The 12773-nt window shown below is 45.3% G+C and overlaps 1 protein-coding gene across 2 annotated transcripts in view; it reads left to right on the top strand.

The window, feature by feature from the left end:
* Positions 1-12773, top strand: part of SGSM1 (small G protein signaling modulator 1) — a 1887833-nt gene that overhangs the window by 1427785 nt on the left and 447275 nt on the right. For both annotated transcript variants that reach the window (XM_069619387.1, XM_069619388.1), the window contains exon 16: positions 5072-5200. In XM_069619387.1, the coding sequence (XP_069475488.1) occupies positions 5072-5200 (129 nt within the window). The remainder of the gene's footprint in view (positions 1-5071; positions 5201-12773) is intronic.

The raw sequence follows: 12773 nt of genomic DNA, 5'->3' as shown, positions 1-12773 counted from the left end.
GTCGCTGAGTACGCCTATAATAATTCTCTACATAGTAGTACGGGACAAACGCCATTCTTTACGGTGTATGGGAGACACCCACGCACTTCTGAATTAGACGTCCCCACAACCCTGGAAATGCCGGCTGTCGAGACCCTGCACACAACCATCACTCGGGCCTTCACAAAAGCTCAAAAACACCTGCAACAGGCTAAGGCTCGCCAGAAAAGGTGTGCGGACCAGCTTCGCTCCGAGGCACCTGTCTACCAGGTGGGAGATATGGTGTGGCTAGCCTCCAAGCATATACCAATAAAAGGAACGCGAACGTTTTGCCTGCGGTTCTTGGGACCATACCCATTGGAAGCCATAATTAACACAGCAGCTGTGAAGTTGACACTACCAGCCCACATGAGAATACATCCAGTATTCCATGTATCTCTCTTGAAACCAGTCAAGCCGGGTACCCGAGCAACTACCCCACCTAAACCTGTCATCGTTCAGGGGGAACCTGAATACGAGGTAAAGGACATTTTGGACTCTAAGTATGTGAGGACTAAACTCTACTACCTAGTGGATTGGAAAGGGTACGGACCACAGGACATAACATGGGAACCCAGTGAGTACATCCATTCTCCACGTTTGCTTCAGTGTTTCCATCGAGCATTTCCTTCCAAACCAGGACCGGGCCAAAGAACCACTTTGAGAGGGGCCTTAGGGGGGAGTGTTGTCACGACCTTATCCCCACCGAGTGTTCACGGGGCCCTAAAGACTCTATTCGGTCCCCCTCGGATCCCTTGGAGCCAGTCCTGGCGCTGTTGGCATCGGAGGCACATGCTAGGGCAAGGTTTCAATGGGCAATGGACAAGCATGGCTGCCCCCATGAGGAATGTTGGGGAACTGCATTCGGCAGTCTAGCATCCTGGGCGGGGCTCGCCCCGAAGGCACCTGGGATACCTGCTTCGCGTTATTCTGCTCTAGCAGAGTGACGTTCACCGGGTCCTGCTCAGCATCCTGGCCTGCAAAGGTGAGAAGAGGCAAGAAGCATTGCCATCCTTACCTGTTCAGCGGCATCCTCCGGCAACCAAAGTCGTCCAACGCTTACCACCCTCCTCCGGCACCACCTCTGACATCGTATGAGCTTCTTACCAGTCCATCAGGAAGGCCATCTTCTCCAAGACATTTTCCGCCTCTTTGGGTTCTGAAGAACCATTCATCTTCTATTCTTCCCGACCTTCAAGACAAACAATAGCACAGGTTAGCCATTTGCAGGACGCTCGCAGCGCCGCTTGGCATTTCATCTTACCTTCTCGAACCCAGCTTCAGCACCCACCTCAGCTTCCAACACCTGCAAGAAAAGGGGACAAGGTTATTGGTGCTTAAACCACTAAAGACATTGCTCTCATCTTCATCTTCAAAGACTTACCTGCAGAAACGGAGTCGCAGCCGGTCTGGACTCCGGCCCTCGCCAGTGAAGTAACTCGGTGGAAAGGTGCCATTGAAGACGCGCCCCTGCCCAGCGCAGCAGGATGGAGAACGCATCCTTATTGAAATCAAGGTGAGAGACGTCCCAGGGAACCGCAAGGGGAACGGGAACCGGGGAGGTGGATCGCCAGGGAAGCAACAGCAGTTAAGTCTCACCTCCTGTCTTCTAGAGCCGATCCTCGACAGCACAAGCTCCAGGGAAGGGGAAGGGACCCGAAGAGCATGCCGGCCAGTCGAGAGGCGTCCCTGTGGATACAAGGTGAGCGTTACAGTAGTAGTAGGAGTTTTATCCTGGCAGGCTAGTACACCAGGAAAGGGACAAATAGTGGTTAGTACTTGCAGGTGGGGGAATCAGGAAGAAGATAATTTGAAGTACTGTAAATGTGGTGGAAGGTTGTGGTGGAAAAGAAGTGGCAATTCCACTACTGTGTTGTGAGAAACTGTTGAATAACTATTCTGACGAAAGTGTAACTTAATGTATGAACCACCCTGACTAAGGTGTTGCTTGTGAAGAAGAAGTGCAATGTGATACAAAGTGATGTGTCTTTCAAGAAAGGAACTTTTGACTTTGTCTTTTTCGACTTGATATTTGGAGAGCGAGTCGCTGTTGTTTGCCAAGTGGAAGGTTGTAAACTTACTGAATGAACCATAGTGACTAAGGTGTTGGTTATGAAGAAGTGCAATGTGATAATAATAATTATTATTATTATTATTATTATTATTATTATTATTATTATTATTCAGCATTTATATAGCGCTACGAACCTCAGGAATCAGAGCGCTACTTATTATTACCCCCGCTTTGTGATGCTCATTTATCGAACTTGGAAGGATGAAAGGCTGAGTTTGGCCCTGTCGGGATTTGAACCTGCGTCAGCAGGCTCTTCACAGATCTCAAAGTGAGTGCTCTAATCGCTGTTCAATCGGACCTGCTTTGTCTTTCTTGAAAAACAAAGTGATTTGTCTTTCAAGAAAGGAACTTTTGACATTGTCCTTTTCGACTTGATATTTGGAGAGCGAGTCGTTGTGGTTTGCCAAGTGGAAAGTTGTAAAAACTATCAACTATCTTGAGAGTGAGAAACCTTTGTTGGAACTGAGATAGCCACTTTGCCAAGTGAAGGACACATTGGATGAAATGAACTGTGTGTTCTGCTTGGAGTGTGACTTGGCTAGTATAAATAACTTTCCTGCAATTGAACTTTGTTTTTTGAAACATCCTGAATTGATCCAGGGTAAGTGGATCCAACCCTGGTCACAAGGATTCCTGTTTTCTTTTACATTTGAATTCTTATGTTATGTTGTAAAGTTAAATGAGCCAAATGATTCCTGTATTATTTTTGTTGTGCGTATTAGTGTGATGGACAGACAATTTTCAGACATTAGGTCATTTTTCTTTAATCTTAGTTTGATAGGTAGGAAACTCCTTGTTAGGTTAGGGAAAGTTAGGCATTTGTCGCACCCTATATTATTTAATAAACAGCGACTTGTTAGAAAACTCCAGTTATGTGTCCTTCTATTATGTGTGACCCATCACACCTCCGGACACTCTTTTTCAGACTCAGCTGATTTCTACTCTGACTCCCATACTTAAACCCTTTTCAAACTTGATGGTACTTGGGGAGTTTAAATATTGGGTTAATCATCATATTTCAAACTTTATTCAGCTAAGTGCCATTTAGGTGCATCATATAATACAACCCATGTAATACAATATAAACAAATCTAAAAAGTAAAACACTATACTATGCTACATAATATTTACTATCCCAAGACAAGAACATCACAGAACACTTGTCCGACTCCTATCAATGGGAGTCAGAACAACGCTACACAATGGTTTTCCCTCCTCAGCCATGCCCTATGGATGTACTTGGTTGCAAAGTAAACCACATTTAAGTCATTAGACATTTTACAAAATTTCAGAGTTTCCCTAGCGGTGATAATGTTATATAGCAAGAACAATGGTTTCAAATACCTACTTCTTAATTTTTGTAGGGCTTCACAGGTTAGGATGAAGTGGGCTATTGTTTCTACATCTTTGCTACACATTGGGCTCTCAGAGCTACCCATCCCATCCCACCTACTCGTTTGTTCTGGCATGAGCAAGCAACCTAGGCTTAGCCTCCTGTATAAGGCACGGGCATAGACTGGCTGCACTGCATTCAGGTATAGCTCCATGGGTGTCCAGTGAAAGTTTCGAATAAATAGTTTCGAAATGCAATACTTTTAAAACAAAAGGCAAAAGGATCAAAAAAAAAAATGTTTGAATGCTTTTTTTTAATGTATTTCTTCTTTTTGGGTTTGTTATACCCAAAAAACTGGGGTTTGGTGGGGGACCCCACCACCCCAAAAAAATAAAATAAAAAATAACCCAAAAAAACGTGCATTCAATTTTTTTTCTCGATCCTTTTGTTTTGTAAGTATTGTATTTCGAAACTACGTATTCGAAACTTTGACTATAAACCAGCTCCATGCACTACGAAGCTTTGAGCACTAAGTAGTTTGTACTGGTTGCCAGGGTTAATGTGATCATCTGTGCCCTTGTTAATTTATATCTAGAAAGGCCATCTTGACTCTCCCTTTCGCGTCATCTCCCAAAGTCTGCAGATTGGTTTAGTGACAATAGAGACCTTACCGCATACTCCTTTAATCAGGCACTCACTGACCTTCATTTTTCGCAGCACATCACTGTTCCTACTCACAGGTCTGTACACACCGCATGTCTATTAATGACCTTGACATCTCACCTATTCCGTGGTCAGAACACATTTGTTCTGCCAACCCCCAGTTCTTAAGCCTCACTATCAATGTTATTGTTATGAAGTGCTAGAAGAGGATATAAGCTTAAGCACAACACTTCACATCACTATGCACCCTTACCCTATATTGGGATTGCCATTAAGTGCTTTCCAGCAGGACAGTGTGTTTTGTGTCTAGTACACACACTGTGGAGAGTGTGGAGGAGATCAGTTATTTACATTTAGGTTTATCAGTGATGAAGAAAAAAGAAATAAATGGGTTGGAGGCAGCTCGGTGAAATGCAGGGTATCATAGTGTGGCAAGAATAAATCGCATGTCATCGGTGTTACAAATGTTGATAACAAGTATTCTCTAGACTTTAACAGCATCTTTCATTAGGGTTGTATAGCATTATCAATTCTGTTTTATACACCCTGCCTCATGGCATTGTAAATAATGGGTATTGTTGTCTTTTTTTGATTGACTGAATTGCTAATTCATCAAATGCTAAAGTCCATCTAATGGCTGATGGTAACCACCCCTGAACTGCCCTGAGGCATCTTTTTGTTGCTTTTTCAATGAATAAAGCAATCTGTTATTTTCACCAGGTATTTCCTGTTCAGTAACCAAGCTACAGGTAATTGTGATATTCACTGATATTATACAAATTGGTGTTCACATCCACAAAACCCAGAGAAGTAGTTAACAGTGGCCATCACCTAATGTACCTATTGTTTTAATGGTATCCAATATTGAAAATATTGCATTTGAGAAAAAATTGTAAATTAGCCTGTCAGCTTATAATCAGTGAAAGGTATCAGTTTTTCCTAGCAAATCTTTTCAATTATGTGTTCATTGTTTTGCTACACAGAGCTATGAGGAGCAGGAGTTGTTGCGTCTCGTTTACTATGGTGGAATACAGCATGAGATTCGCAAAGACGTGTGGCCTTTTCTCCTGGGCCACTACCAGTTTGGAATGACAGAAGCTGAGCGGAAGGAGGTGAGTCTCTGCTCTGAATTTGTTTTGCTGTTTAGGAATGAAAAGTGGAAATTATGCCTACCTATAGGACAATTGGATACATAGAACAAGTTTTATAAGGACTAAGAGATATATAACCCACTAACCCTTTGCTCGAATCTGCATACCTAAACTCACACGAAAATCCACACAACCATCTTCTCGCTCAGCAAACCGCACCCACTTCACCACACCGCAACAGGAAACAAAGAACACATAAAATGCAAGAACAGCACACAAGGTCTCGCATCGGTCCGATATTTACACCAGAGCTCAGCGCACAGTGAAAACCAAACTGAAGCTGCCAACAGTATACCACTTCTCTCACTTTCCTACTCCCTCTTCACCCTACTGACCCACCCCGCCTTCTTGTTTACAGATGCGCCAGAGCGCCTGGGGAGCAATTACGTTGGTGACTGTGCACTGTACAAATACCTTTAAAATTAACATTAACATTAAGAGTTGTAAAGTAGAAAGGTTATTTTGTAAAACTATACTGAGAAAACTGCAAGTTTGTAGAGTCTGATGAAAGATACTTGCACAGTTGCCAAAGGCCTTGGAGTGGCTACCAGAAGTTGAAAGATTCCTCTTGACATCATTTTGTATATGTTATAAAAAAGGAACATGTATGCATAATCACAAAAATATAGCAACGTAAAATGTTAGCTTTGTACGCCTGGCTAGAATGAAAACAGCTGTTGGCAAAGTTTGAGATTGCAATATAAAAGGTAAATGAGACTTGGAGACCTCTAAGTTTATTCTGGCATGTGACATTCATACTCAAACTAGAGTCTGTTGTTTTGCATCAGCCAGTGTTATAATTATATTAAGCTTCTCCTACGGATGACTGTTGTTAATGGTTTCTGTAATCAAAGATTCTGTGCACTGGTGTATATCTTTAAAGTTGTACTTGTTGTAAATGTGACTGTTTTATCAAGTGAAAGATGGCACCTAAGCCAGGCAAGCTGGATTTCCAAAGGCAAAACTGTGCCCCTGATACCACTCTTTTGCCAGAGCATATCCTTAAGGTTGGGGTGAAAGGGTACACATGTTGCATAGATTGTACTCTTTCTTCATTTTAAGAGAGAATAAAGTGTAGCTGCTAATGATATCCTACTTAATTGAGAAAATAAGAAAGTACCTATTGATAATACATGTTGGTGCATGCACGCACGCACGTACAAGGATGGCGGTAGGTGTTGTTGGTCAGGAGGAAGCTGGACTGTTTTTGGTGTGGACAAGGAGTCTGTGGAACTGGCTCTCCTTAAATACACATATGAATTGAGAGTTGTGATAGGCCCAGATTTCACGAACATGAGATGCCAGTTTCCATTTGGGAACATTGTTAATGCTTCTCACAGTCATGCTTGCTGGCAAGGGGGAATATAGCAGGCCCAGAGGTTGCTTTCACATTAAGAATGTCTGGAAAGGGTGTAACCTTGCCTCGTCACATATTTCAGCCAGTTGTGACTGACCATGCTTCATTACAAGCCTGTAATACGTGTTAATCATGCATAGCCTGTGGGTTCTGGGACCCCAACTTGTATATCCAGACCTCTTTTTGCTGAACACTAATAGTTTGCCCATCCACTTAGGTTCATTATGGAAGGGGCGGGGGAGATAATAGCTGTGTAACACTCTTGGGCTCCCCTCTGGAGGAGGTTCTTGAGGGCAATATTATTGACAGTCACTGTTAGGTAGAATTTTCATTTCTGTGCCAATTCCCTTTAACCTTAGAGACCCCCAGCTCTTTTGTTGGACTCAGTGGCTTTTTAGTTTTTACTCCTGAGTGAGTGGGACTTTTTCCCCCACTCCCTCAAGTGTTTTTCAGACTAGGATTTTTGGTTTCTTACTGTTTAATGGAGTCTGTTAAATCCCATAGGCATCTGCTTTTTGCATAGTAACAAACAGCACCTTTTGTGCAGTGCCACTGAGAAGTCCCTTGGACTTCTCTTAATGTTTAATTAAATTTTCTTGGGTGAACTACTGTTCCCAAGAATAGTAAGATTACTTTTGTCTTACTTACCTTCTCTTTTGTGGGTGCAGCACAAACCACCCTATGTGGAGTGCTGGGTGGTTACATAGTAACTCATCCCACTTCTCATGGAACTTTCTTTTACACTAACTCACTTGAATGGCTGGTGGCAGTGGTTTCTTTTTTACTACCGTTGTACCATGCATCTGATGGCTGATTTCTCAGCTGCTGTGCAGCACCCAAGGGTGACTATTTTGCCAAAATGGCCCCTGTCTTCTTCTTTTGCCATTTCTTGTCCGTTAGTTCTTTCTGGGCTTTTACTCTGTTGTTTGAATCGGGTTTGAGTCCTTTGTGCATTTTTGCCTTTAGCAGGCTTCAGCCCTGAAGCCCGTCCAGGCTCCAGTGTGTCTGGAAAGGCAGGAAGTGAGAGAGGGTCCCGATAACTTCCCTGTCCTTTGTCTCTAGGTGTGCCTGATTGAAACCAGTTCTGATTGGCTGGCTGGCTGTCCACGAGGACAGCGACCCTGCTGGGTGATTGACAGCCCTAGGACTGTGAATGAATGGGAACTTGCTTAAAAGGCAAGATTTTTGGGACTAGAGGTAGAGTTGACCACTGGAGGACAACAACCAACGAAGAAGACATGCAGAGACACCAGCAGCACACTCCTGGACCGCAAAGTGCCTGGTGAAGCCCTGCAGCTGTGCTGACTCAATGTTTGTTTCGACTGGGAAGACCTGCACAGGGCAACTTCCTCCCTTGGGCTGATGGGACCAACTCGCCTTGAGACAAGCTTCAATTTGGCATCCGGCTGGAACCAGTTCTTCGATTCTCAGGTACTATGGGGCTTGGGTTACATCTACCTTTTTCCATCTGTAGTGCTTCCTAGCTTTGGGAGTGCTATTCGATGGATTGCTTTTTTTCCGCAGCTTCCTCATCATGATAGATATCCATAATCCAGCTAGGCTGTTCGGAAACCTTTTAACAGAGGGCGTAGCGGACTTTGACTTGGCCGTCGATCGTCGATCCATCTTGTCTGGCTCTCGATCATCGCCTCTGGACCTGATGTCAGGCGTCGTCTATATACTATGTCACTACGCCCATTGACTCAGTTCCTTTTTTCCACACGCTTGCACGCTGCATCGGGAACACGACTCGAGTTTACACAACGTTCTTATTGTAATTTGTACACTTTTTTCTTCAAAAACCTTGATGCAATGTTATTCCACATGGTTTCAGGCTTCAAGCGATGCTGCGATTGTGAGGCCAAACTGTCTATGACCGACTACCCTTGACGTCTGTCTAGGGTGTCTGGATACTAGTCATGACACGGAGGCCTGCACGTGGTGCGCAAAGATGCAGCCGAAATTCTTGCGTTAGAGGGCCAGGAAACTGGCTTTGTGCTGACATGTCACCAAGTGTCCAGCACAGTCACTCATCCGGTCCTCGGAGGCCCAGACTGAGGCGCCCATCCCCAAAACGGGGAGAGAAGGACATTGTAAGAAGACCAAGAGACGGTCTCATTTCAGGAGCCATTCCTTGTCATCTTCCTCGTGGAAGAAGCTGCACCACCGCCATCGACACAAGTGAAGGCAAGCGTCCCCACACAGCACGATCCTCCCCGCAATGAGAGACAATGCAGGACTCTCCCAAAATGGGAATAAGGCCAAGACAGAGTGCGGGTGAGCGTAAATGGGAGTTTATCAATCAGAATAGGGCATGCAAAGGACTCTGCAAACTCCGAGAGCGCTCTGTCTGACAATAGCAAAGACAGGCGTATATATTTACAAAAAACGTCATAAGAACCTACACACTATAGGGGGCACAAGTTCATGGGGATTGGGTGGCGACGACTAACTATAGGTGCTGCTGTGATGTGGTTGGCTCTGGCTGGCAGACGTCACTGGGCAGCCTCGTGGGTTGGGCTGGGCCTGGCAGGGTGGCAGAGTTCATCCAGGCGGTGTTGTGGGGCCATCGTGGCCAGTGGCAGAGATGAATGTCTTCTCCTGACTTATTAGCCCTAGGCCATGCACACCGCAGTCATTCTGGCATATTGGTATTATCTCCTTTAGTAAATCTTTCAATAGGTTATACAACAGGTTAATGCAACACAGGAGGAATGTACCTTGTGAGGGGTCTGGAGGTAATACGTCAGGACATGGTTACCAGTGTCCTGTTGACCGGGGCCATAGGTCGAGGGGCTAAGCTTCGGGGCCTGGGACGGGCGGTACATGTCTTTCTGCCTTGTTAGAAGTTGTTATGGATGTTCCGCTGTGTGTTGTCAAAGTGTTGGGTGTCCTGATTGCACAGGGCCATAAGTCTAAGATGGTCCGGTGGGTTGTGAGGTTTACGAGGGGGCGCGTGTGTTCAGGCAGAGGTTTACTGCTGTGCTGTAAATAATGCAGGTGGCGGGTGGTGGCCTTGGGTGCTACAGAGGGGGTTACAAGTCTTTCAAGCGGCTCCAGTCTAGTTGGGGGAGGTAACGCAGCGCGGCGCGGTCTCTGCTCTCATGCCTTGGCAGCCTTCGCAGGGTGGGAGGGGGAATGGCATTGCACGTATTTCACAAAGGTATCTCCCTCGTGTGTTGCAGATTTAGGTAAAGACATCACGAACATTTGAACACTCTATAATACTTATTCAAAACATTACAAAACATGCATTTAAACTTTGCTGGATGTGTCTTGATTATACCCAGTCTGAGTACCTTATTCATACATTATGTTTTAACAAGTGCAGTATTTAGTTATATGCATATATATTTGCAGTAAGTGAGGTAGAGTTAGGGTTGGTGGAGAACATAGAAAGTAACCCGCCACTTGTTCGTGACGGTGGTGGCGCATGTGGGGCCTAGACATGCACACATGACATGCGCCTTCTCATGCATTCTTCACATGGGCCCTTTGTATGGTTACATTCGTTTTCTTGTGTCCTCTAGCAGCATTAGTTCAGTTATGGCACGAGCCCATGGGGTGTAAGTTTTCCAGTCATACATGTAACAAACAGATTCCTGGTGCGTGCCGTTATTATTAGTACCCAACTGCAATGGTATATGCTCACCATCGCTTATATCATGGGGGCATGATCTCTTGTAATTATACATCTTACAGGCTTTTGTAATATAAGGGATTTTATGAGAGAAAAGCATCCTTTGCAAGTAGTCTCAACATTAATATACAAAGATTGTCTGGCATATAACGACCATTTTACTGTTCTTTTCATTTGCCTAGGCCTGCTGGCCGGGTCATGCTGGGAGCGATGATACACTGCGGGAGGTGAACTGTTACAATGTTAGTGTATTACACTAGCTCATGTCCGTCTTGTTCGTGGGAACGTGCTCGCAGCGGATCTGCCAGGGTGCTGCGGCAACAAGGATGACTGAAGCCCTCCAAGGGTGGGGGCCGCGCTACAGTGCGCTAAGCTCACACCATCTTTACCAGACAAAATGGTTTCTAGGCCTAGCTAAATTTTAATACGTGTGGGCAATTAATACGTGCGGGCAATGTCTCCAGTGGGTGAATCCTCCACCACCTGGGCCCGGGTGGCATGAGGGGACGCCCAAAGGAGCCATAGTCCTCACCTGGGGAGAAAGCGTAGGCGAGGGGGGGTCTCTTGGACCAGTCCTCCCCTACATGTCCCCCCTTTCGTTACTAAAGTAAAGAATTCTTTAAATCTTCTATCCTCCTACATTCTGCCTCGTCCATCACCGCCTCATCCCATGCAGGAGTTCCTTTGATGGGCATCCATGCTCTGCACACCCCCCTTAAACTCTCACCTCTCCGGGCATATTCATCTGGGGTACACATTAGATATATGCACCCACCATCTCCTTCCAAATCTACCCAAACTTCCTCATACCATTCTAGTATACGGGGCTCTTTGATGGTGGTGTGCCACAACTTATCTACAATATCTTTATCGTGGTATATAGGCACCAGTTGGTACCTGGGCGAGTTATCTATCCCTGTTTGTACTTGTGCTTCTTGCATCGTTTTTATTGTACCGTGTGAGTTGCCCATTGTCACCATCATCATTGCACCATTTGGTACTGCGTTAGCACAAACTCGAAGACCCACCTGGCACAGGCAAAAAAGTAGAAGGAGGAACACAACAGCTGGTATTAAAAATTTCACAGTTGTTCCAAGCCATGAGGGAACCCAGGAGAAGATGTTGTCGAACCATGTACTCGCTTCTGCTCCGCCTTCCATTTTCATTTTTTCTCCTAGGTTATGGACTGCTTCGATCACATGGGATAGGGAGCCATTCTCTGCGTCTTCAGAAGGTACGAAAGTGCAGCAGGCACTTCCTATTTTTCGGCAAACACCACCGTCCATCGCCGTCAACAGGTCCAAGACATACCTGTTTTGCATGGTCATTAGTCGTAAAGCTCTTAGTTCCACTTTAATTATGTTGAATCCTTCTTCAGTGTCGTTTGCCAGCTGAATCAATTCCCAGCGTGTTATCTGGAGCCATTTTGCGTTTGCCCTTGCTTGGACACTTGAGACGAGTGAGGCAAAAAATGTTTCTGCTGAGCTGAATAATCGATACTTGTCTGGGATCTGAGCCAATAGTTCTGATGATGCCTTTGATATGTAATTTGATGCTCGTTTGTTACGGGTCAGCACTTCTCCCTTGCTTCCAGAAGACAGGACATACATTTGTGTCTCTGCAGTTGGTTGAGCCACACTGTGCATGCGTTCCTGTGTCCCATCAACGTGGCTTTCTGGTATCACCATTAGGGCTGAGTGCAGAGTGGCCATTGAGCAGCTGCCACTCCATGACTGGGGGAGGTGTAGGTATGCCTGGTTGCCGCACACCCAGTACGTGTCCATCAGGGCGCTGTCCCTTTCCTTAGGTCTGGGATGGTGAGGGTCTTGTTGCAGTTCTTGTTTGTTCCCATGGGGGTTCTCCCTTCTCCTTTAAAGCACAGTTTGTAGTCCATTTCGCTTTGCAGTTTGAACGGTTTTTCAATGGCAGTTACCCAAGTTAGTTTTGAAATGTGTTCTCTCCATACTGGTGTACATGTTTCCTCTATCCACTGCAATTTATCCGGTGCCACACCTCTTAGTGCTTCCGCTTTGCACAGTACTTCTTCATCCTTCCGCTTGTTGTCGGAAAAAAGTGTCCCTTCTATTACAAAAAATGGTTCTTTCAAACATACCACTCCTGCCGTTTTTGGGTAACACGTTTTCTCGTTCTGCAGCATTTGAATAGTCACATCGTGTGCCTGGAAGGTGTTCTTAATGAGATGAAGGAGACATTGGGCATCCACAATAGGCAACTCTTTGGGCAACAACACTTTGGGTGTACCTGATGCATGGGGGATGAGGGAACAGACATAACAGCTCTCGTTTGTAGTCTGTTTAGCGTTGGCACTCATGTCTGCATACCACTTATTTGTTTGATGGGGGTGTCGTGGGTCTTCCATCTTATCTAGACCTAGCCCATAGTATTCATCATACTTCCTCCTCCCTGCTTCTCTCTTTCGTCTGTTGTTCTTGTTACTCATGTAGTATTTCCCAACCCCCTGGGCAGTGGACCAACTAGACCCCCCTTTCTCATTCCCGCCCCCCTTGGCCCATTCA

This window comes from Ambystoma mexicanum, chromosome 10, assembly GCF_040938575.1.
Source record: "Ambystoma mexicanum isolate Mex_15411 chromosome 10, UKY_AmexF1_1, whole genome shotgun sequence".
NCBI lineage: Eukaryota > Metazoa > Chordata > Amphibia > Caudata > Ambystomatidae > Ambystoma > Ambystoma mexicanum.
This window is presented reverse-complemented; position numbering and strand designations above follow the sequence as displayed.